The sequence below is a fragment of the Ailuropoda melanoleuca genome, chromosome 2 (assembly GCF_002007445.2).
Source record: "Ailuropoda melanoleuca isolate Jingjing chromosome 2, ASM200744v2, whole genome shotgun sequence".
NCBI lineage: Eukaryota > Metazoa > Chordata > Mammalia > Carnivora > Ursidae > Ailuropoda > Ailuropoda melanoleuca.
In genome coordinates this window covers 77,361,245-77,387,360 of record NC_048219.1, presented here as the reverse complement: position 1 = coordinate 77,387,360, position 26,116 = coordinate 77,361,245, and the positions used below count along the sequence as shown (strand labels likewise).

General features: G+C 42.4%; 1 protein-coding gene across 2 annotated transcripts; it reads left to right on the top strand.

Annotated features, from left to right (window-relative positions):
- The first annotated feature begins 334 nt into the window (after positions 1-334).
- Positions 335-26,116, top strand: SLC16A4 (solute carrier family 16 member 4). Of its 2 annotated transcripts, XM_034654060.1 has the most exons (9): positions 335-472; positions 1,709-1,807; positions 8,538-8,670; positions 9,500-9,643; positions 9,814-9,975; positions 11,538-11,993; positions 14,007-14,218; positions 15,201-15,294; positions 25,799-26,116. In XM_034654060.1, the coding sequence occupies exons 2-9, from the start codon at positions 1,721-1,723 to the stop codon at positions 25,978-25,980; spliced, it is 1,470 nt and encodes a 489-aa protein (XP_034509951.1). In that variant the 5' UTR covers positions 335-472; positions 1,709-1,720; the 3' UTR covers positions 25,981-26,116. The 2 variants fall into 2 exon arrangements, with proteins under 2 accessions (XP_034509951.1, XP_019664610.1); XM_019809051.2 differs by lacking the exon at positions 335-472 and having other exon boundaries at positions 1,605-1,807.

The following is a 26,116-nucleotide window of genomic DNA, read 5'->3' as shown; positions in this document are numbered from 1 at the left end:
TCGTCCTTACCATTTTCATTTGGTCACTTTGTGGCACTGACGGGCCTAGACATCGGTGTGTTTACAGAAACCATCTTGGCATTAGAGCCACCTCTGTGTAAGCGCTCCCTTGTTGAATTAATTTAACCATAGTTACCAAAAGGATTTTCTACTTGGTTTACTCTGATGCTTGCTTCTGAGCCTGAGGTGAACAGCTCTACCTTCTGAGTCTGGATGGGTGGAGGGAGGGCCTGGGATGATGTCAAATCACAGTGTTTCCTCCTCCCCTCAGGAAGTAAAGTCCACTGGCAGGAGTGACCACATTGGCTCCAACCTCACAGACTTAGAAAGCTCGCTTGTGTTCACACTGCCGCCGAATGAAATGCCTTAAAAAAAGAGTAACTTTGTCGACAATCCTATACTCTATTTGTCCTCCCAGACTGCCTCATTGCCTCATTGGTGAAGGATTCCTTTGCTCAAGACCACATCAAAGGTAAAATGAAAATGGGACTGTGTGTTGGGGTTGGTTTTCTGTAATGTTCTGAACGACCGGCATCTCCCCCCAACCCCCCACCCGCCTCCCCTGGCCTGCTCGCCAGACGGCCATTCCGCAGGCTGCCGGCCATTCCACATGCACTGGCCTGGCCGTGGCCTGCCCTGCCCCGGAAGCAGCAGCCTGCCAGCCTGACGGTGGGAAATAGAGAATGCCACATGCTTTCCTCAGAACGTTTACATTTCTCTTTGCTGTTTCTCTTTACAAATAGTTTTTACTGAACCACTCGTGAGAAAATAGCAGGTTCTATACTTCAAGCCTAAGCGCTTTCTAGCTCACAGCTCCTGAGACCAAGAACACGCTCCTGGCAGAACCACAAGACCACCGCCACCCTCAAGAGATTTAACGTGGCCTCCTAAAAGTCCAGAATTCCGATTTCCCCAAGTGACCTCCCAAAGTCCTTTACAACTTGTTTTCTGGTCCCGGAGTCATTTGAGCGACGGTCATGGCATTTTTATGGTCACATCTACTTAGTTAGTCCCTTAGAATATTTTCATTTTAGCAATTGCTTTGCAAAAGGAATTCCTAAACCCGAGGCTCCTCCTCCCTTCCTTCTTTCTCCAAAGTCAAGAGCTCACCCAGAGAACCAGAGGGTGATGCACAACTTCCCCTAGGATGTGGCTTGCAGACCTAGGCCATGGACGCCAGCGCTAAGAGCGGCCACCCTAGAATGAGGTCAGGCTTTCTAGTTAACTCCTTTGCATTCTTGCCTGAAATACACTGAGTGGTCAGCTTTCAGATGCCATTCAGATCTCTGCAATGGTTCTGATGTCCCTCAAATCATGGCCTTTCATTAGCTGTTTCTCACCTCTCCCATGGTTCTGCCTGGATTGTGATTATGGAATAAACAGGGATAGGAAGACTATATTATAGTCAGGCAGACTTTATATGTAACTAAGGACATACCCCCAAGATAACTGTCGAAGCCATCTGGACTTGCCAGGTGAAGGCTGGCAGGCCTCCAGAAAAATCCCCAAAGATGATACAAAGCCCTGCTTGCATTTTTGAGGTTGAGATCAGAGCCTGTAAATAATTTAGGAATGAGGAAATCATCAATTTTTAAGGGGTGGGCTAAAAAAAAATTCACAAGTGATTTTATATCACAGAGAAAAATAAAGTTTAAAAGTTTAGCTCAGTGTCTTGTCAACTAAATCAACTGTCTTGGTATCATCACAGAGACCAACCATCATGATGCAGAGGGCAGGGAGGGCCCCGCCTTACACTAAAGCCCTGGATGGAGGCTGGGGATGGATGATTGTATTCCATTTCTTCCTGGTAAGAATTTACTTTCCCCCTTCTATTGCCCCAAAGACCGCTCCCCTGCAGAAAGGCTCAGAGCAAAGCCAGGAATTGCCAACAGCTGCCAAAGTTAGTGGCCCACGCAGAACTCGGGAGAAAGTTGCAAATGTCCTCCTTGACTGGACACAGTGTTCCCCTGCAGTGCCCTCCTTACTACCATCCCCAAAACTACAGAATGTGCCAGCCACCACCAGCAGCTCTACCCTGGCTGCATGGCAATTAGGATGCGTAGACAATCATATATTTAAGCACCTCAGAAGTAGCACTGGGACGTGCTAAAAAGTGCTGTTGGGTGGGTTCCCAGCTCGGCCCCGCATACACATGGCAGCAACCTCCCTCTCTCCTAGGGAATGGGGACATTTCCTCTCTGTTTTGCCTGCTGTCTGCTTCCTAACCCATCCTCACAACCATAACTTATGCTAGAATTAGGCCCAGTGTGTATTTCTGATATGTCTGGAAAGGGAGAGAAGTATGTGGATTCTGAAACTGGAGCGTGATTTTTCTCCTTCATCTGTAAGCAACTGGACTGGGCACTCCATTTCTTAACATACTTCCCTCATCCTCCCAGAGGCTCTTAAAGTTGTTGTGAGACAGTGGTGATCTGCAATGTCAGCAGGACCATTCTAGAATATTGGTGAGTCCCACTCTGGCTATGCCCCAAACAAGACTGTAACAGTGGCACGAGCTCCACATTCCGCATAAGTGTTCCCAAATCAGTTAACTTTGAGATGGACTCACGAAGATGTCCTATCCCTCCTGTCCTCCTCCCCTGCTGTGCCTACAGTAAGAAGCTCACAAAGACAGGACTGTGGGTCTTGGTGACTACTAATTAATAATCCTGCAGTCCACAGTGTGATACAAGAGCTCCATAAACGGGACGATGGGAAAACATCATACCTCCTCCCTAGTGACATAGGAGGGGAAAGCAGCGGCACGGGTCTGCAGGCAGGATTTATGTAAGACACAGCTCCTAACCAGAGGACTGTTTGTTAAACATTAGCTTCATTACCAAAGAATGTGTACTTTTTTTTTTCTTCCCAGATATGTTACTAATAAGGAAGTTAAGTAAGGATGTCCTAAGTCTGAGAGCCCTCCCAGTGGCTGGGCCACCTCCCCAAATCATGGCTTTGCAGAACCAGCACTGCTGGTGAGGATCTCCAGATCTCCCACCTTTCTCCCCAGTAACAAGCCTTACTTTTCTGACATTATCCTCTGGGGATAGAAGTTATTTGACCAATGTAGTTGCTGGTAAGAAAGACCGTCTAATAACCAGATTATTAAACAGTGTTCCACTTTTCTGGGTGCGACGCTGCTGATAAAAGCACAAAGAACATACTGAGTCCTCGAGTGTTAACAATGAACTCCGGCTAAGTGACTGCAGTGGTATGTGGATACTTACAGACTACGGTTTACATTCTCGTGTCTGCATGAGTTACAAGTATGTTTTTCTACAATAGATGAGTTTCTGAAAAGGTGAGTGAAAAATCCTGCAGCATGTGGCTAGTGCAACGGAGAAACTACGTTATGGGAGGGGCTGAAACATTGTAATTTAGTAAAACAACTGAACAAAACAAGGTGCTGAAGTGTGCAACATATTCATACAAACACCCTCAGGTGAACATTCAAGTCAAGTGCGAACTTCATGCCCCTTTCCCTAGTCCTGTCCTCACACCCTGGGGGACCTTAGTGTCCCTCCACATACAACCATGTACACTTAATTTGAAAAAGGAAGCCCCCCCCCCACCAAATAAAAAAGAAAAAGGAAGCCCCAGTATATTTTGATGTAGCCCCCAACTTAATTAAAATTAGACTGAGAATTAGCCCCCAACTTAATTAAAATTACACTAAATGAGAATTAGCCCCCACTTAACACTACCTTGAAATTCATTTAATATTAAAATTCAAACAGCCACATGTGGCTAGTGGCTACTATATTGGACAGAATAGTTCTACAGTCTATCCTGTGGCCTATTATAAAATGTTCCTTTCAGATTATCAGCCTAATAATTATGTCTTAACCAGTTAATAAATGAGCAGTACAGAGAAGCCCTTTGGTAGAATTTAAAAAATGAAGTGCCTGGGAGAAGAAAATGAGTGAGCAAGCAGAAACCAGAGCCTGAAGAAACAGGGATGGAGTTTAAGACACTCAAGGACTCATCTTGGTTCTGTCATGTAGCTGTGGGCCCCTGACAAGTGATATAACCTCTCAAGGCCAGCTTCATCCTCTGAGAAGAGGGGTGGGAACAACCCTGACCTCCAGGCAGGGATGACTACATCATTTGCAGGGTCTGGTGCAAAATAAAAATGCACGGCCCCTTACTCAGCAATTATTAAGAATTTTTTAAAAAGAAGAAAGAAAAATCCAGTAGCAAAATGTTCTTTGGGAGTGCTTCACTTAAAAAAAAAAAAAAAAGGAGGGCTCATTTTTGGGACACTTGGCTGGCTCAGTTGGGGGAGCATGTGACTCTTGATTTGGGGGTTGTGGGTTTGAGCCCCATGTTGGGTGTAGGGATTACTTAAAAATAAAATCTTTAAAAAGAGTAAAAGTTATTATTAAGATTTTATTTGACAGAAAGAGAGCACAAGCAAGGGGAGTGGCAGGCAGAGGGAGAGGGAGAAACCGACTTCCTGATGAGCAAGCAGCCCGATGCGGGACTTGATTCCAAGACCCTGGGATCACGACCCGAGACAGACACTTAACTGACTGAGCCACCCAGGTGTCCCAAAAGAGTAAAAGTTTTTAAAAAAGAACTCATTCTAACTTACCACACTTCGTAGATACACATTTGCATGGTGTTTTTTTTTTCTGTATCCGGTCTCTCACTGGACTGAGTCCCATGACAGCAGGTACCATGTGTTTTGCTTACCACTATAAGCCCAGGCCCTTATAGTAAACAGTCTGGGACATGGTAGGACTCAATAAATACCTGTTGGTGGATGGGTACGATGGATAGAAGGACGGATGAACTGACTGATGGACACACTTATGAATAAAGTGAGTGATAATGAGATTGGGTATGGGCAGAGGCCTTGTAGGGACATGTTTAAAACACTGGTTTTTATCTTGAGGCTGAGGAGCTAATGGAAAAAAGCAAGCAGGGGAATGATGGGATCAGATGGGATCTATTTCAGGAAAATAGCTCTGCCTGCAGGGTGGATGATGATTGGCGGGGGCTAGGCCTGGAAGCAGGAAGACCCACTGGGAGGGTGTTGTAATAATCCAGATGAGCAAAAAAGGCCCTAAATTAAATCAACAGCAGTGAGGATGGAGGAAATACAGGTCGGTGCAATATGGAGGAGACGGACCTAGAAGATTTGGCCAGGAACAGAGTATCAGGGAAAAAGGGAGTCAAGGAGTCCCGGGCTGATGTCTTGGGCAACTTGGAGGATGATGCGTCATTCACTAAGTTGGAGGACAGGAAGGGAAGGACATCTGAAGATGCTTGGGTGGCTTAATAATGGGCAGGGGCTGTGGGGCCTGTGACATAACCAATTATGTGCTCAGCAGCCCCCATGCAGGCAGAGCATGGGATCTGCGTGCTGGTATCTGAGTCATCGGTATGCATGGATGGGCTTGAACCCACAGGCAGTTTGGGTAAAATCACCAGGGAGGGGGAGAAGAGCCATCCGCAGAAGCCCGGGGAAAACTGACGTTAGGGGTCGGACAGAGAGCAGCCCACGGAGGAAACTAAGAAGCAGGGGGAGAAGCAACACTGGCGCATCACAGAAGTGAAGGCAGGAGTGCCCAGGAGCCAAGAGGGAGGACCAGATGCTGCCTTGGGGCGAGATGCTGCAGAACTGACAATGGGTTTGTTAGCTGGAGGAAGCCTCTGGTAGCCTCGCTGAGCGCCCCTACAGTCCACAGTGGGATGTGAGGAAGTAGAGATAACCTAACAGACTGTTCTCTAGTTTGTGTCGTCCAGAAAGGAAGAGCTGGGGTGATAAGAGAGAGACCCACAGAAGGAGGAAGTTGTTATTAAACAGTAATTACCCCATCATTGCTGACAAAGCCAGATGCTCTCTATTCAAAAGGGGCCCCTGTGGCCGATCCAGGGGGCTTTCCCAAGACAATATTCAATGAGTGTGATCTGGGGAGGGAGCTCTTACCGTGTATGAGTGTGTGTGTGTGTGTGTGGGGGGGATGATGCTCTTAAAGATACAAAGAATATGAGGGGGCTGAGTCAGCCACGGGAGAACTTCTCAGGACTTTTATTTTGGGGTAAGCCCATTTACAATGTCTGAGGCGAACTCTGGAACAGGACTGAAACCCACCTACCTTGGTCGAAAGCCCGGACATAGACATACCTAGTCTGCTTGGCTAACTAAGGGAAAATCCAGATCTTGCAGGAAAAAAAAGTTTTGATATCTGAGTCAAAATAGAAACAAAGTTGGAAGGTTACAAGTTCAGGAAGGGAGGCAGAGCTGATGCAAAGGCTGTGTCCTTGGCTTTCTTGACACACAGTGGAAAGCACAGACCCACTTGTCAGAGACAAGCCCTATCCACTCCCTGCTGCAATGCCCAGACATCAAGGACAGACCAGAGAGGAAAGGTCCTGAACTGGGCGGGGGGGGGGGGGGGGAAANGGGGACAAGAAGCTAGCCAAATGCAGGTGGCTAAGAAAGGAGAGGTCAGCACCGTCTAGACACCAGCACGGAACCCGTGGCCACAGAAAAAGAGGAAGGGTATTTCACAGAATGATGCCTCATTGTGGTGTCCCTCGCTCATGAGAGGCCACAGTCACCACTCTGCATTCCAAACTGAGAAAAACAAGGGGGGGCCGCCTGAGGTTTGCTATGCTCTCGAGCCTCCTTTCCTGAGAGAAGCAACTTTGAGGAACAGGAGGATTACAAATCACCTGAATAAGGGCCTGATGTCTTTCTCACTTGTGAATGTAGAGTCCAGGTGTCTGTGGCCTTGTTCACTCTGAATAAGGACAATTTTGTTGCTGCTATCAAATCAAAACGGGAAAAATACCTTAAGGGACCCCCTTCTCACCATGCCCAACTTTTGCAACCTCGGAGCACCACTGGTTCTTCGTCCCTTACTCTAGACAAGAAATACTACTAGTCTGAAACAAGAGTCAAGTGAAGGGGATGGAGGGGAAGCTGTTGGATATGCAGCACCCAGAGGCTGAGGGAGAAAGAGGCCTAAGAGGACGCAGGTCTCTGACTTGGGTGAGCAAGCTGATGGTCCCAATGAAAGGAGAAACATAATGGAAGGCTAGGTGTGGGATTAGGGAAAGAAGAGTCTAATTTTGATGGGCTGACCTGAGTTAGATATGGTAGTTATACAAATGAGTCTGAAGCTCTTGAGAAAGCAGAATGTTTACACGAGGTAACCAAATCACAGTTAACAGTTTGAATTTTCTCAATCTTCAGTTCTAGAAGCATAACATTTCCTTTATCTTCACTTTACGAAGAGAAAGCTTAACTTCTGTAAAGTAGGCTGTCCAAGGTCACACTCCGCATAGGAAGTGGAGCCAGGATTCAGGCCAAGGCAGGCAGACTGCAGAACAGTACTCGTAACCATGACATTACCAATACGGGGATGGTAACTTAAACCTCAAGTGAATGATTGTCTATGGACCAGGTACAGAGTGAGATGAGTGAACGACAGGAGGTAATACTTACAGGTAGACAGAGAAAGTGGAATTAGTGAAAGGAAGCCCAGGGTCTGTGGTTTGTGAGCGATGTGCGGCCAGGCTGAAAGCAGAGAAAGTGGCCTTGGAAAGCTAAGGCCACTGAAAAAAAAAAAAAAAAAGAAAGGAGAAGCTTGGAAGCCCCTGGAGACAACTGGCACGTACCTCCTGTGCTGAGTGCCTGCAGACCCTGGCCCAGAGGCTTCTCTCCCAGTTCCCCCTCCCGACACCTGCTCTTCACTGCCCCCAGGGTAATCGGAATTCTAGGAAACAAATGTTAATATGCCACAGAAAGAAAACATGACCTCAAAAGGGATATTCCTCCTAGTGCAAGGGAGAAGGGTGCTGCTGGCAAGGAGGGTTAGTTGGGACAAAAGAAAAGGATGGGGCACATGACCAACCATAAAGTGACTCTCCAACCTGTTTACCCTTGCTGTTCTGGCAAAATCAGTAGTGCTCCTTTCTGCTCTGAAGTGTTTCCATTTGGATGATATATGGCTACCCTATTTATGTATCTAGTAAGGAAGGCTACTCAGTTTAAGAGCAAAGTTAAAGCGAAGCTAATCTAAGAACCGATGGGAACAATTCACCTTTTGGACCAATGTGCTTCTCTCACAAGAGTTAAATGCAATTAGCTGTCTTTAACGGATGCGATTCTAACAGAACAGCAGTGACTGGTTTGGAGTCAGTCCATCTGGGTTCAAATCTCATCTCCGGCACCCCCATCTGGAGTGACTTTTAATCTCTCTAAACCTCACTTTCCAAACAAAACAAAACAAAACACAACACCCTACAAAACAAACAAAAAAACCGCCCCCCCCCACTGATTCCATAGCCTTCTAATGAGGATTAAATGAGATGATTTGTGCAAAGTACTTAGATGCTCCAAGGGGACGGGCGCCCCACGAAATACAAAATGTATAATGTGGAACCATCAAACTGGTAAATACTGGTGACGTGGGGCCGGGGGGGGGGAGCGGGGCGGGCATAAGCGAGGGCAGCTGTAACCTTCTCTGTAATGGCTCACTCACCGCCCGCCTTGGACTCTCTGGTCTGCTCTGATTTAGGTAAACGTGTTTGTGATGGGGATGCTGAAGACGTTTGCAATTTTCTTTGTGGTTTTCCAAGAAGAATTTGAAAGCACCTCAGAGCAAACTGGCTGGATTGGATCCATCATGTCATCACTTCGTTTTTCTGCAGGTATAAAGCTGGCAGTAAGCTTGCTGTCCAAGGAAAGGCCCCACAAAGGGCAACCCCAAGAATCATCTGTCAGTCATTTGAGACTGAAGCGTTGCTAAAATTCAGATTCATTAATAGGTAAAGCTGAGAAAAGTTACGGACTTGGAAGTGTTTAGCCTCTACTTAGCTTGACAAAATCAGAAGAGGGTTCAAAAAAAGCTTAAGAATCCAACTATTTAAGTCCATGGTTCAAGTTTTCATGCCTTGTTTCTTTTCACAGTGCCTGAACGCGGGTTCAGTGAGCCAGTCTCTCTGGGAAATGAGGCCATGAAATTCTTAAGCCCAACATCGAAGCACACTCAAAACAACACAGAAAACCAATTCCTCTTCCTTTGCCTCTATTTGGGGCTAAAACATGAAGGGTAGATTAATGATCGAACCTTGTTCTAGTCATAGATAACTAGGTGCAATCTCATTTTTTTTTTTTAAGGTTTTACTTATTCAAGTAATCTGTACTCCCAGTGTAGGGCTCGAATTCATGGCCCTGAGATCAAGTCATATGTTCTGACTGAGCCAGCCAGTCGCCCCTCGTTTCGTGGTTTTATAATGCATTTTCAAACCTGCTTCTTTACAATCCTCTTTGTAAAACAAACAACTTTTTCCAAAAAGCAAAACAGTGTGGGACTGGGAATATTATGAAACCCAATACAGACTCCTTTCTAAAGGATATGCAATACTCCAAAGTCAAGTCCTCTTGTTTGCCTTCAGCTGCTCATTTCAACTGCACATCAGAAGGTAAGAAATGCCAAAGCGTATTTACCTGGTACTTGCCTTTTTTCCTTTTTCCGAGGTCCCCTGGTTGCCATTATTTGTGACATAACTGGAGAGAAAACTGCCTCCATTCTTGGAGTTTTCCTTGTTACTGGTGGATATTTGATCAGCAGCTGGGCTACTAACATTCCCTTTCTTTGTGTGACTATGGGACTTTTACCTGGTGAGTCCACTGTAAAAGTAAGACTGTAAAAGATGGAACTAGGAACCTTCCCTTTTACTGTCTTGTCCATGAGCCCAAAAGGCCTACTTACAGTATCTCAGGTCCAGGAGAGTATCTCGTCTGGTACCAAGCCACTTCATGTGATTCCAAGCTACTGGTTTTCTTTTTAGGTTTGGGTTCTTCTCTCTTGTACCAATCAGCTGCTGTGGTAACTACCAAATACTTCAAGAAACGATTAGCGCTTTCTACAGCTATTGCCCGTTCTGGGATGGGACTGACGTTTCTGATAGCGCCTTTTACGAAAGTCCTGATAGACCTATACGACTGGACAGGTAAGTCATTCTGTGTCTGAACGATCAACTCCACAAGGTACGTTCGGCTCTTTCCCTCTCATGAGTGGAAGTGAAGACTTTTTGAGCCAGGGAAGAAATAAGCAGGATTTCTAAAGGAAAGCAAACATGTACCTCCTCTTCCTTGGAGAACACGCAGCAGAAGACAGGCTGAACTACTTGCAGGCTTCGCCGCAGACCACACAAGCACCTCAGAGTTCACAGGGTTCATGTCTGAGGGGATGGAGGCCACTCTGTGCAGCTGGTGAAACACCTTGCAGGGAAAGTGATACTCCTGGGGACACACGGATTCCCTTCTCCTCTTTCATCACTAAAGCACTCTCTTTTCCAATATTCCCTTAAGACAAAATTCCATGTTAAAAAAATGCCTCTTCCATCTGACTCACTAAAATAGACCAAGAAAAAGAAGGGGGTAAAAAGAGCATTATGCTCCTTAATCTCTTATATACCATCATCTATAAATTTTTCACAAACAAATGAAAACCATTCACTCCACAATTTTCTTTGTCCCTGACCTAAAACATTCGGATTAACATAATCTTCAGGGGCTCCTGGGTAGCACAGTCCTTAAGTGTCTGCCTTCGGCTCAGGGCGTGATCCCGGCGTTCCGGGATGGAGTCCCACATCGGGCTCCACTGCTGGGAGCCTATTTCTTCCTCTCCCACTCACCTGCTGTGTTCCCTCTCTCGCTGTCTCTCTGTCACATAAATAAAAATAAAATCTTAAAAAAAAATAAAATAATCTTCAATTACTGGAAAACTGTGCATACGTATATGTACATGTACATATATAGGAATATATACAAGACTGTTTCTACCTACAGAGCATTTTGGTTGACTCTTTCCCAAATGAAAAACTACCAGTGGTCTCATTTAAATGGAACCAGCTGGCAAATCCCTAAGACAGGACAGCAGAACCCACAGCCAGTTCTATCTCTGGAAGCTCCACACACAAGCCACAGCTTTGGTCAGACCATGCTGAAACCAAGCAAGAACTCAGCTTCCAAGGCAAAACTGGCATCTGTCTCCTTTCAAGGAAATTAAAAATGGCATGAGATCAAAGGCTGGCCCCTCTTCTAAGCGGTTTCCGAATGACTCTCATCATCTAATTCCAGGATTCTGTATTTTCTGTCCTTAAATCTGTATCCCCAACTTCAGGGTATCTTAAATCCCTATTTAAAACACACCATAATTTTCTAACATTTCAAATACCCACCCCCCCACCCTCTCCCCCAAAACGATTCTTTTTTCCTCGCACAAACAACACTCTCTCCTTCCGGGCCATCTCCTGGTGCAGCTTTCTGGTTTTCTATTTTCAAAGGACGCTCTGTTTTCACAAGGATACAGTGGTGTTTGGGGCTAAAAATGAAGTCAACAGATTTAGATACTTTAAATATAGGGGACAAAATAGTGTTTTCAGGAATTGCTGCAGCATGATTGAATATATTTGTGCCAGAGGCCCCTTCTGGGCCTAAGAGCACAGAGTATTGTGAAACGAGAGGGGTAATTTTTAACCTGACTTCTCACTTTCTCTCCACCATGCAGGTGCCCTTATACTACTTGGAGGGATCATACTGAATTTGTTGCCTACTAGTATGCTCCTAAGACCCATCCATATCAAAAGCGAGAACAGTTCTGATATTAAAAATGAAGACAGCAGCTTGTCTGCAAGTAATCCAGGGGCAATGGGTGCAACAGAAACATCATCCTGCAATGAGACACAAGAGGCCACCATCAGGGACAGTGCTATGCAGAAGGCCGGACAACCTGGTACATGTTCAACAGTCTCACAAAACAAAGAGCTCAACAACGAGCCTACGGGGGACAGTTACGAAAAACTCTTTGACACCTCCCTTTTAAAAAATCCTTTCTTCTACATATTTACCTGGTCTTTTCTCCTCAGTCAGTTGGCATATTTCATCCCTACCTTTCACCTGGTGGCCAGAGCCAGAACACTGGGGATTGACATCATGGATGCCTCCTTCCTCGTTTCTGTAGCTGGTAAGAAAGCACACTTTGACCTCAAACTCAAAAGGAAAAACGAACTTAGTTTTACTTAAATTTATTCAATTTTATAAAAAACTAAAGACAATTTTTTTTTTTTTAAAAAGGAGTTATGGGAGGGCCAGGAAAAAGGAGGCCGTCTGAGGCTGGTGGGAGCACCAGGCATGCCCCTCCACAGATCTATCACCGCACCTTGCACACAGGTGCTCTATGTCAGACAGTGGCCTCTAAGCAAGTCTTGTTCATTTTCATGTCAGTGTCTTCTGACACAGTACACGTTAAGTATTTGTTGCATAAATACTTGATTTTAAAAAGCTGGCAACAGCCACCTCCAAGAAGCAGGAAAATCATAGGCAGATAGCACAGGGCAGAGGTTCCAAGGATTGGTTCTAGAGCTTAGACTTCCTGGGTTCAGGTTTTGCTCTGTTATTTCCTAGCTGTATGACACTGGGCAAGTTACTCATGTTCTCTGTGCCTCAATTTCCTCATCTGTAATATAGGGATAATAATACCTATCCTCATGAGGTTATCAGGACTGAATGAGCAATGCATGTAGAGTTTACAATAGTGCCTGACCCATCATAAGCATTCAATAATGTTCTATTAGTATGGGTGGCTAACAATTTTTCCCCTTGCACTCATAGTAAGACAGATACATACGCCTGTTAAGGCAACATTCCCTTAGGGACTGGGCTGATACTTAACATAAATTAGAATGTTATGTTAAAAATGGAATCATTTTAGTTGAGTATTTATAAAAACGTAAGTAAACAAAATGCTTAATTCAAAAGAGGTGGATTCTCTCAACGGACAAAATAGGGAGCCTAAAAAAATGAAAAGGGATGACATGGAACGGGACTGTTCTAAATCTCTGGAAATTTTACATAGCTTGATGTTAACTTTTCTCTCCTAATCTCTTGAAAAGGCTGCTTACACAGTCCTTACAAAACTGACGATAGGCCATTCCAACTGCAAAGATACCCCACTTCAGTCAAATAAAGCTTGTGTACACAAGAAAAAGATACATAGCTAAACTGCTTTTTTTATTCAAATGTCTGGTAGTCATCAATTTAGACGAGATTAGGCTGTGCAACAGGACGAAAGAACTTAACAAAAAGTTTCCATATGTATCCTGGGAAGTAACTAAAAATAGAACAGGAGTATGCATTTTCTGTCCCCCCCCCTTTTTGTGAAGCAACATAAGAAGAATTTAAAGTACAAATCAACTGTGGCTCATGCTACAGTGAAAATGTTCTATTATTTAACTGCTACATTAGTTTATAATCGATAAAAAATAAGAATGTTGTTATCATGAACTGAATGAAAAATACGGTTCTTAAATTTTATTCAAGTTTACACCATAGCCCCAATGTTCCGAATGATTGTGCACTTCCAGATTCCCTATTTCCAAAAAAAAAAAAAAACCAAAACAAAACAAACAAAACAGATATCCTACCTACCTCCAAGCATAATAACCTTTAGAGGAGCACTTAATTACCAAAACCTCATATACACCGTAAGAAAGAGTCCCAACATCTATTTTTTTTTTCAACACAAGACTTTATTATTCATAACGTCCAGTCTTCCACCACTGGACTTCCCCAGCACACTGCCCAGAGGGTCTCCCAGTCTTTAGAACTCTCACTCCCTCACCTACAGGACCTCTTTGAGGAAGGCCTCCTGAGCGCAGGGGCCTCTGTAACAAGGGATTCCCAGTTAGGTGGTGCAAGCTTTCCAAACCCGATGAGGAAAAACAAACAAAAAAATATCTGAGGGGTCTTCTACCCAACTCTGGAGGAGCCTTTCTGGCACTGTATTAGATGTATATGGAGTAGGTAAATAAATGGCTGAGCCTACTGACAGACAAATGAGACCATTTTTTGCTCATGTGTCCTCGCCTCAGGAAGAAGGCGTATTACTCAGGAGAAGAGGTCTTACGCAGTTACACTTTCCAAAGGGGCTAGGGAAGCGGAATTCGGATTTCATAAGGTCTTCTCAATCTTGTTCCAGGTGTCACTGAGGCCGTCAGTCAGATAATCTCTGGATGGGTTGCTGATCAAAACTGGATCAAGAAGTATCATTACCACAAGTCTTACCTCATCCTCTGCGGCATCACTAACCTGCTTGCTCCTCTGGCCACCACATTTCCACTACTTATGACCTATACCATCTTCTTTGCCGCTTTCGCTGGTGGTTACCTGGCAATGATACTTCCTGTACTGGTGAGTAGACATACTCATTAACACTGGTAAACCATTTAGTAAAAGCAGGTATTAATAATTACCTCCCCAAACAGAATACGTATTTTGTATTAATTTTATAATTTAAAAAATCATATGCAAGGCCTCAGAAACCCTGTAGCGATATCCTGTCCAGTTATTCCTCTTACCTTCGGAGGAGGAATGATGAGAGAACTAACCTATATGGGACAAAAAACAAATGAAAGCAAAAAAGGGATCAGCAGGATTCCACTCCGCTTCTCAGTCTCCCAAAAGGTTAGGTTTGTGTTTACTTGTTTCCTTTAGCTCCAGAAATTTCTTTGGCTCCTTCTAAGACACCACCTTGAGGAGTTCCTTGAGAGAAAACAGGAGTTCCTCACCAGTGTGGCTTCTCTCTTGTTGAGAGTAGTTCTGTGTACTTTAATAGGGACATTGTTTAATTTCTCTCTACTTTTACCCCAAATTGACTTAAAGTTCTGGGCCCAAAAGGAATGGAAATACTTATACAAATACTTCATGGATTCTTCTGGCCTGATATCAATATTCACTTAAGGGCTGTAGGATATTATATGAAGCTTATGTAAAACCAAACTTTCTAAAGCTGAAATCAACCTGGGAAAATGGACTTCCTACAAACCAATTGCTGGTATTTAGCCAACAGTGGATTTGAGAATATCACTGTCAGCTCAGAATGTAGTATCATTTCCTAACAGAGAAGAACCATGAGGGTCAGGGAAGAAAGGTACCCTGGGTTGCCTCAAAGATTTAAAATAAGAAACCCTATGTTCCTTACTAATACAACGCGAACACGCCTGCCCGGCACAATTACTCTTCTGTTTGCCTCAGCTCTTATAGAATATCAAGGCAAAAGGCCATTCAAATCACCTCAGAAGTCAACTGTTCATAGTATTTAACCCTTTGCAGGCATAGGTCTCTACAGAGTTTCACCCTCAATATGGCTAACACTGGATTCTAATCCCTACAGGTTGATCTGTCTGGGAATTTTAGAGTACACAGGTTCTTGGGACTTTCCAGTTTCTTTGCTGGGATGGCTGTCCTTTCTGGACCACCTATAGCAGGTAACAGCTTAGCCATATTCTGAGCAAACTTCAACAGCTATGAAAGAAAATGCTGATCCATTATGAATGGGAACATGCAATGACAGGATCAGGTTAAAAACCTGATGAGAGCTCTGCTGTTCCTACACTCGCTCTCACGCTCCGTCACCCATCCAGGAGAATCTGAGGATTCACTCAAGAGATAATAAGAGGTTCATTAAGTGGCTTCTAACAGTATTTTGGGAGTCTCAGAGCAGGGATTGTATGTATATCTACTAGCCTGGGGAGACAATTCAGAGTTTTATAAAATTCTCAAAGACCTATGATGCCTTAAACAAACCAACCCCTAGCACGTTTTATCTGGGCAGGAGTCACTACAAAGCTTGGAGGTTGCCTGACCCCTCTGCTCTTCAGATGTGCTACTCACACTGCTTGTCCAGGGCTTCCCACCCATCTTTGGCATCTTTCATTTTCCAAGAGGGAGAATGGAGGCCCTTCATACTCTATCTGGACCAAAGGTGGGAGGATACTTGGCCTACAGGCCAGAGTCTCTGTGGAGAAGATGTGTGGGGCCAGCCACTGGTGAATATTAAATACAAGTACAGGAAAAATTGGGGGAGTTCTGATATTTCAGCTAGCTTTAAGACTAGAGCATTGTTTTATATGCACTTTTAACTTAAATGGACATTTTGTGCTTGCTGAACATTTAATCCAAGCCTCTCAAAAGACTACTCACACAGAAATATTTCTAGGGAACAGACTTAAACTTCAGTATTTTACACACTACAGGCTCTCAATGTTTAAATGTCCAAATTACTACAGCATTTCCAATCATCCACAAAAAGGAATTCAGCCTAAAACTTCCTTTTACTTCCTTCAGTCCTGAAGTGAAACACAAAAAAAGGTATGATCTTGCCTCATTATCACTGTTGCCTCTGCCCACGTGGTCTAGCTCAGTCTACGTCTCACACCTGGAAAGCAGGCTCGAATTTTAAAGTCAGGCCCAGAACTGTGATGTAGGGGTTGGTAACAGGAGACTAAACACCAGACGTGCTTAGCAGAGCAGCTCTGCGGCTAGTGCCCAGGTCAGCAAGCTAGAAAAAACAGAACTCAAATACGGTTTGCCAATGCATTTTCTCAATCTTGATCCTTCTTCAAAGGCCATCCCAGTGGTGCCTTGAAACTTTCCAAGCCTATTAGGCCCAAAGTATAGGGAGGTAACAAATACCAGAGAGTATCTTACTCAAATGATAAACACATGTAACATGTTTAGAGATTTCAAGTTCTGTATGTTCTTACATACATCTTAAAGTGGTTTTTTTTTTTTTTAATTTTTATTTCAGAGAGAAAGAGCTCATGTGAGCGCGCACGAGTGGGGGCAAAAGGGGCAGAGGGAGAGGGAGAAGCAGGCTCCCCAATGAGTGTGGAGCTCTACGCAGGGCCCGATCCCAGGACCCCGGGATCATGACCTGAGCCAAAGGCAGATGCTTAAACCAACTGAGCCATCCAGGCAACCCTACACCTTAAAATGTTTAAAGAGTTCAATACATGAGAAGACAAGTTTTGTGAGGACTATTACTCTAAAAGGAAAAACTACAGATGTGTGTAATTGTGTAGTCTTCAATCAATTTGTTGGGTCATGATCTTTTATATTTTTTAATGAAAAAGAATAGACTAGGGGGTCCTGGGTGGCTCAGTTGGCTGAGTGTCCAATTCTTGGTTTCAGCTCGGGTCATGATCTCAGGGTCCTGGGATGGAGCCCTGTGTCAGGCTCTGTGCTCAGCATGGAGCCTGCTTAAGTTTCTCTTTCCCTCTGTCCCTTACCCCTGCTCTCTCTCTCGCTCAAAAATAAATAAATCTTATTTAGAAAAACAGACTACAACAGATTAAAAAACACTGTGCATCACTTTATTTTAAACACACTCACCTACGTCATACAAAATATATGTGATGTAAAACACATTTCTTACAGCCAATGAGTCAAAAAAAAATTTACAAGCCTTTTACTACCCAATGTCCACAGTACCCTAGCAATATATGTGAGGATAAGAAGAGCTCATGAAAGAATTTTTACCCACTAATTCTGAGAGTATTATCTAGGCAATCATAAATTTAGAAAGTCTACAAAATAGTCAAAGGAAGTGAAAAGGCTGTTGCTGATAGCTTATACATAGATTTTTAGTCTGGGAGTTGCTCATAGTATCTTAAACCAGATCATAATAATTAATACAAAATTCAGCTAAATTTCCTTCTTTATACCATGATCTCTCACTGACTGCAACACTATGCTAAGCATCTTGTTAAAAGGAGAAACTTCAGTAAAGTCCTTACTCATATAAGCCATTCTTCTGTGAAACAACAAAGAGAATTTTACAAAGGCCATTAGACTTATTCTTAACTTTTGACTCTAGCACCAAGGACCAAAGAAACATCAAAGGTGTTGATTTACAGATTCACTCAACTCTCGACAGGTTATGGGCAGTCACTTTATCATCTTCAGCTTTAACTAAATCAAAAGGCTTACCGGTTACAAAGTATTACATTCTCAACCAAACTTAGATTTTCCGAATGTAGGAGATGCTCATTTTGCACTTACCTAGATCTGTTATTATCAAATTGCAAAAGTTGAAACTCCTATAAAAGATGACAGGCATTTTTAAATTAGGAATCAAGCAAACGGTAAAATTTTTCACAATAACCCTCAGTTAAAACACTAGTTTAAAATTGTAACATCAATCACATTAACAGTATTTTTCTCCTTCCTGTATGGAAATGAAAAAGAAAAACAAGTTAGTCCTACACAGCATATTTTAATAATCCGAGGAAAGGAAAGAAAAAAAAGCTTAAGAAACCCACAGGAATCATATGACTGAGTTTTCAAAAGATACTTTTCTTTTAAAAAATGTAAATAGAGCATATGGGAAAGAAAATTATTTCTAGACCTTTATTAACACTGAATATGATAAGAAACATAGTAGCAACAAAACGTATTAGATCTCGAATGAAAATAACAAGACAGGGACCGAAATGGAAAAAAGTGAAAAATGATTCTCCATACACACACAGCTTCTCCCACCCCACAGCCCCCCATTCCTTTCTTTTTTTTTTTTTTTAAAGATTTTATTTATTTATTCGACAGAGATAGAGACAGCCAGTGAGAGAGGGAACACAAGCAGGGGGAGTGGGAGAGGAAGAAGCAGGCTCACAGCAGAGGAGCCCGATGTGGGGGCTCGATCCCACAACGCCGGGATCACGCCCTGAGCCGAAGGCAGACGCCCAACCACTGTGCCACCCAGGCGCCCCCCCCCATTCCTTTCTGACACTCTGTGACAAATTCAGTGTTAGTTAATAATAGGATCTGCTTTAGACTAGGACAGTTTTTTAGGACTGTTCTAGGTTTTCTGACCTAGGGTGGTCAACAGACCTAAGTGTAGGCCAAATGTCACTGCTCATCCAAACCCAAGGGCTATTTTTTGCTGATGGATGGCATCCAGAGAGCTACAAATTAGCCCAGATGAAAGCCTTGGAAGGTTGTAGAAAAATAAAAAGTATTGATATTTTAAAACCTTATTATTATTTCTAGTTAATCCCTGTTAACAAAAATGAACCTGCACAAAGCAATGTAAATACAAAACTCAAGCCTTAAGCAAACAGAGCATATAATCATACTCCCTAACACATAAGTACGAATGTGAAATTTCCATCTTGTATCCAAGGCATTTGATATGTGAGCTCAAAAATGCTAAAGGCTCAGTTTCACTTAAAAATAAAACCACCAAGGGCCCATTATTAGCTGCCTATAAAATAAAACTGAATGCAGTTGCCCTCTCTTCCACATATCCCACCCACTGCCAACTGATGAATGCCTATATTACGCTACTATATATATATATTTTAAATATATCTAAATCAATCACAATATACTCTGAAAACTCCCTTAAACCACCATCAATAATTATAACTCAGTATTCATTCAATAATTATCAAGCAACTTATTAGCACAGCACTCTCCGAGCTGCTACGGGGAACACAGAGAAGACAAAAGTTATTCTCTTATAGTTCTTCCACAGCACCTTGGGTCATGGCAGAGCACTGTCACATACATTGCCAGAAATTAATACTAAGGACAATAGTCTAGAGCCTCTAAATTTAGAATTATTAGAACGTACATTCTTTCTCTACCTCATTAACTTAAAATTTGGTTAAGTCACTATAACTTGGTTATTGTGAAAACTGGTTAACTCTGTTTTACTTTTAATTTAATTTAAATTCAATTAACACATAGTGTATTATTAGTTTCGGAGGCAGAGTTCCGTGATTCATCAGTTGCATATAACACCCAGTGCTCATTACATCACGTGCCGTCCTTAATGCCCATCACCCATTTACTCCATCCCCTACCCCCCACCCCCTTCAGCAAACCTCAGTTTGTTCCCTATGGTTAAGAGTCTCTTATGGTTTGTCTCCTTCTCTGATTTCATCTTGTTTTATTTTTCCCTCCCTTCCTCTATGCTCCTCTGTTTTGTTTCTTAAATCCCACATATGAGTGATCGAAGTTCCACCTACGTCATCGCAAATGTTAAGATTTCATTTTTTGATGGCTGAATAATATCATTATATATAATGTGTGTATATGTGTATATCTATATGTATATAGATATAAACACACTGTTTTACCTTTAAATGAAGATATCCTGAGCTGTGGTATAATAAAATGACCTTAAAAAATACTGAAGCTTCACTCAATCAAGTAGGTATTTCACAAAAGTGATTTTTTTCGACAAACTCAAAGAAAGCCATTTCTTTTGTTGTTGTTGTTAAGAAAGCCATTTCTAACGCTGAAAAACTATTTAACTTACTGCAGAGTAAGTTAAATAGTTCCTAAAGGAGAAGTACATCTCTCTCTTGCTATTATTTGTCAACCTCACACCTCATCAGAAATACCACGGAGGGAAACTGATAATTTTACACTAACTCTTCATCTGTGTTTTATACGAGCAGGCAATGGCTAAAATGGAAATGTATCCATCTAAGTTTGTCTCTGTCCCATTAATCCAGATAAGGTCATCCCCTCATGAAATGGTCACTCCCTCTCTCTATTCTACCCTCAATTTCAGATGCAACATGAAACAAATACTCCAGCTGTCCCTCACTCCACCTTTTATTAATCACGTCCTCTACGGTTTTATCATTTTGGCCATTCAGTTGAAAACTTCTCTATGACCTGAAATTTTATCTGGAAAACAAATAAAACAACTCAACCTTTTGATGTGCTATAAATCCACTTTGGAGGCTGGGGTAGGTGGAGAAGGTAGAGATAAGTAAGAAGACAGAGAAAGTTCTCTGTCCTCTAAATCCTGAGGAATATATTACGCCCTGAAGATTCAAAAGAAAATAATGCAGATCATTAATTACTCTGTGATTATTTTCCCCATAAACAATAGAGCCCCAAAGAATTGTAATCTGATTCAGTATTCCTAAGATTGATGAATCCCTACAAAAACATCAAAAATAAATTCCAAATTAGCTCTCTACTGTGGTTAAAAAGAGGGCAGGGGTGGAGTAGTATTTTCTTCACAAAGTCAAAAAAATCAAGCTTCAAAATCCTAACACAGAGCACAGTCCTTTTAATGAAACTCACAGCACAAAACAAATACTTAAAGCACTCCTGATAAATCTTACTTATGTAGGGACTTTAGAGAGCTCCTGTCTTAAATGGCAGTGAGGTTTGGGGCGCCTGGGTGGCTCAGTCGGTTGAGCAGCTGACTCTTGGTTTTGGCTTGGGTCATGGTCTCAGGGTGGTGGGATCGAGCCCCTCATGGGGTTCTGCGCTCAGCAGTCTGCTCGTCCCTCTCCCTGTCTCTCCCCCTCCTCTCTCTCTCTCTCAGATAAATAAATTTTTGAAAAAACTTAAAAAAAAAAAGGCAGTGAGGTTTAAATTTGCTAAACCATGTTTTGCAAGATTTTTCCCATCATGGCACGTATAGAAAATGTTTATATAGCACACCCTAAGTAAAATGAAAAGGCTGCTAATAGCCAGCCGGTGGCTCCAGCGACTCCAGGGATGACAAAAGATCACTGTCTGTACACCCTGGAAGTCTACCACTATGCTGCAGCCCAACAGCTGGAAGGTCTGGTTCAACACCCGCTGTCACTTACAGAATTCTCAACCACTAATTTGAACTAGCATCAAGGAACTTGGGAATTAAGGGCCTTATGGGTATATTTCAAATTTCTTTTTAAAGATTTTATTTATTTATTTGACAGAGATAGAGACAGCCAGCGAGAGAGGGAACACAAGCAAGGGGAGTGGGAGAGGAAGAAGCAGGCTCATAGCGGAGGAGCCTGATGTGGGGCTCAATCCCATAACGCCGGGATCACGCCCTGAGCAGAAGGCAGACACTTAACCGCTGTGCCACCCAGGCGCCCCTCAAATTTTAACAAGATGACCAATAATATACTTACAGTAGTAATCCTAATAAAATGTTTCATGGGGCACCTGGGTGGCTCAGTCAGTTAAGCATCAGACTCTTGATTTCGGCTCAGGTCATTATCTCGGGGTCATGGGATCAAACCCTGCATCAGGCTTCATGCTCAGCATGGAGTCTGCTTGAGTTTCTCTTTCTCTGGCCCTTCCCCTGCTCGAGTGCTCTCTCTCTCTCTCTAAAATAAATTTTTTTTAAAAAAAGGATTCATAACTCAGCTCAACAATCTGGTTCTGAGATATCAGGAGTACTCTTTATTTATCTATATAGGATTTTTATTTATTTATTTGACAGAAAGAGACAGAGAGAGCACAAGCAGGGGGAGTAGCAGGCAGATGGAGAGGGAGAAGCCGGCTCCCCACTGAGCCAAAAGCCCGATGTGAGGCTCAATCCCATGACCCTGGGATTATGACCTGAGCCAACGGCAGATGCTTAAGCCACCCAGATGCCCCAGAGGTAGTTCTTAGACAGGAGGTTACACTCATTTTTAAGTATGTATGGCTCTGCCCATAAAATGATGCTGAATAGTTTAAAAGTGTTGACATTAAAAAAAAAATTCAGAACCCTATATTAAATATCAAGTTTGATAGATTATAAAAAACTCATTTGCAAAACTGTTTACAGAAGCAGAGCCCTACCTTCTTAGTTGTTTTAAATAATCAAAGGAAATATTACTATACATTCCTGCTTAAAATAAGGGTCACAGCCAGAGACATAGGAAAACAATTTGGACTACAATTTTATTGTGAATAAGAATCGACTGGGTCACCCATGATGAATTACGCTTAAGGGAAACCAATGATCTGCACGATGAACGTGCATCTCAGATGAATCTGGGGTGGGCAGTCTGTAAACACTGAGGAAATGCTAACAGGGCACCTGAGCTTAGGCAGTCTGCACCAGCTGCAGGCTGCTGGCTACACACGGAAGTACTCAGCATGGAGCAGACACTAGAGGGATACACACTCTTCTGGAATACGGCTGCTACATCATCTTGTCCTTCTCTGTCATTCACAGTGCTTTTGCTATGACCACAAAGGAACCCTATCTTTTGAATGTCAACTTAGGTGTTTACATTTCAAGTAGTTAGAATATGACAGGCTGTCAACTACCAATAATCATTTCTTAAAAATATACACACAGGAGCCTTAAACTGTGTAGGGTTGAAAGTGCATTTGTACACAGCTTTTCCAAACTGTTACCAAAAAAGCAGAGAGATCTAATAAAATCAGACCAAATATACAGTCTTCTCTTACTTTCGGTGGTGGGAAAAGGCTGATTATTCTAACCAAATACAGTAGATGTTTCAATACCAATGAAGCTCTGAACTTAACTTACTTAGTTGCCATGTAAATCCAAGCTTGAGTATGACAGCTAATACTTTCACAAAACAGTCAATAATATGACATAGCCCTACATCCTACATTTCATTAGTACCTGCTATTTTTATAAATACAAATATAAAAATACTCAACTGCATGATTAACCTACTGAATGGCAAATGGATCTCAGAAACAGAATTTTAAAAATTTACTAATATCTCAGTTATCAAGCATGAATAAGAAGAACAGATTAAAATTTTTTTTGTTTTATTTTTATTTACTTGAGAGAGAGAGAGCATGAGCAGCGAGCCCAACTCGGGGCTTGATCCCAGGACCCGGAGATCATGACCTGAGCCGAAGGCAGATGCCCAAGAGACTGAGCCACCCAGGCTCCCCAAGAGAAACAGATTTAAAAACTAATTATTTAATTAAATTCTGCATGGAAATACATGGGGAGTTCTAAATAATTCCCTGCCCTGGTAAGAACATGTATTAAATAAATTTTCATCTTTCAGAAACATTATGACTTTAAATGTGTATGTGAAATGAAAAGCTTATTACCAGTTTTCTAGGATTTATAAAGACAACCACCACCCCCACCCATTTTCACTATTTTTACCTACATCCTCCTGACTTTTTAGCAACATAATCTACTTCCTTATCTAAGAATTACCAGTCTTTTCCAGAGCATTACTCCTAATATCCCTATCTTTTTTTTTTAAGATTTTATTTATTTATTTGACAGAGATAGAGACAGCCAGCGAGAGCGGGAACACAAGCAGGGGGAGTGGGAGAGGAAGCAGCAGGCTCATAGCAGAGGAGCCTGATATGGGGCTCGATCCCACAACGCCGGGATCACGCCCTGAGCCAAAGGCAGATGCTTAACCACTGTGCCACCCAAGCGCCCCCCTAATATCCCTATCTTACAATTCGATACATCTGCCGTACTGGTGGACTACAGCAAGAACGACAAGGTATAGGAAGGGGTCCTGGTGCTTTCTATACTTCCTCCTTTCTAGAAATTTGAGGGTGTCCCCTACCTATCTCTTTGATGTCTAAAGTGCAATCACAAACAACATAATACAAAGACTTGGCCTAGTCAGTTTCTCTCCATTCTTTTGCTTAACTCCAAGAAACATTTAACTGAGGTCACTGATCCAGCAAGGGGTTAACTGGTAAAAAGCAAGTTAAAGTTAGCTGAATTTAAGAGGCTATAAAACATTCCATTCATTCATTACATTGAGAACAGGAAACATAAAGCTAATGAAGCAAACAAAAAAATTAAATGTCTATATCAGAACCAAATAAAAAAAAGGACAGGAGATAAAGACATACACAATCAGACCAAAAAGAGAAGAGGGTGAGAAATCATGTTCCAAAATATCAATGAAAAGATACAACACATGTTCCACGAGGGCAGATATTTCCATCTGTTTCATTCAGATGTTCTAGTACCGAGAACTGTATTGGCACATAGCTCCAAAACTTCTTTGAATAAATAATGAGAATAACATCTTTAACTTTTTAAGGTATTTTAGGATTAAAAGCCAATTTGCATCTATGAACATAATACGCACATAATACTTTCGAAAACAGGTTCTCAGAGTGTGGTTTCTCAGAGTGTGGTCAGTGGACACCTGGAAGTCCTAAGACCTTTTTATGAAGCCTCAGAGGTCAAAACTACCATAATAATACTACTAGGATGTTATTTGACATTCACAGGGCTGACTTGTATAACAATATTTAAAGGCCAGTTCCTTGCACAAATATTCTTTGCCATCATACACTCACAGTTTTTTTAAGAAAAGTGTTTCATTTAAAAAGTTCTGGTATGTGCCATAAGCCAAATGATTTTGTGGACACACTCATTCTTGCTTTAAAAGAATATTTTGATTTCAGGGGAACTTACAGTTATTAACCCACCTAAGTAGTCACTTCCTTTTCACATGCTCTCACAGTCTCCTGAACCTTCCCTTCATAGCCCTTATGACATGTGTAAGTCATGTGGTTAATACCCAACTCCCCATGAAACTGTACAGTCTGTGAGGGCAGGGAGCACGTCTGTTTTGGCTCATTACCATTCTCTCCTCCAAAAACTAGCACACTGTTGGGAACACAGTAAGCACTGAAATGTTTGTTCAGTGAGGGGAAAGAAAATCAATTCTCTCATTTTTTTCTTTGGAAAACAGTAGTAATTCACAATTATTTTCTTTGTAAGAACAGTGGCCTCCTAATAAGATTCATTGTAATATCAGGGGCACCTGGGTGGCTCAGTCGGTTAAGCGTCTGCCTCTGGCCCAGGTCATGATCTTGGGGTCCTGGGATCGAGCCCTGCATTGGGCTCCCTGCTCAGTGGGGAGTCTGCTTCTCCCTCTCCCTCTGTGTTCTCTCTCTCAAATAAACAAATAAAATCTTTAAAAAAAAAATATCGTAAAATCAGATTGTATATTCCCTAATTTTCCTCAATTTCCACTCAAAGACTGCAGATGAGTTCTGAGTCCATGATGACATTTTTCCCCCACAGGGTTAAGTCCCTAACTCAGGTGGAACAGATTTAACTTCATCAATAGAAAATAAGGTAAGCAGGTAAACTAACTTCCTAATGGTCACAATACATACTAGTAAGTACCGGAGGCTCCTTCCCTCAACGCAGTCGACGGCTGAGAATTACTACCTGAAAGGTCTGCTTCACTAACAGAGACCACTCCTTCCTTCTAGGCTGGTTATATGATCACACGCAGACATACACCGGCTCCTTCTACTTCTCTGGCACATGCTTTCTCCTCTCTTCAATTTCCCTGTTCTTTGTACCGTTGGCTGAGAGATGGAAAAACAGAGCTGACCAGAAAGGAAAAGGACTGCAATCAAGCGAGAGCTTAACAAAACACAATCTAAACTAAGAAGTCACTGGAAACAAAAGCTTGGAAGAAACCAGTTTCCTCATCTGTAAAATGAGAAGGCAAACCAGGTAGTTTTTAAGGTTCCTTTTTGCTTTCACTTTCTGAGGAATGTCTAGTTAATAGCGAGAAAAGAATA

Bases quoted from the DNA above. Each gene is read 5' to 3' on its own strand.
- SLC16A4 (XM_034654060.1), top strand. From the start codon at position 1,721: ATGATGCAGAGGGCAGGGAGGGCCCCGCCTTACACTAAAGCCCTGGAT. The intron at 8,671-9,499 runs GTATAAAGCTGG...CCTTTTTCCGAG, and splicing joins ATCACTTCGTTTTTCTGCAG to GTCCCCTGGTTGCCATTATT. The intron at 15,295-25,798 runs GTAACAGCTTAG...CCTTCCTTCTAG, and splicing joins TTCTGGACCACCTATAGCAG to GCTGGTTATATGATCACACG.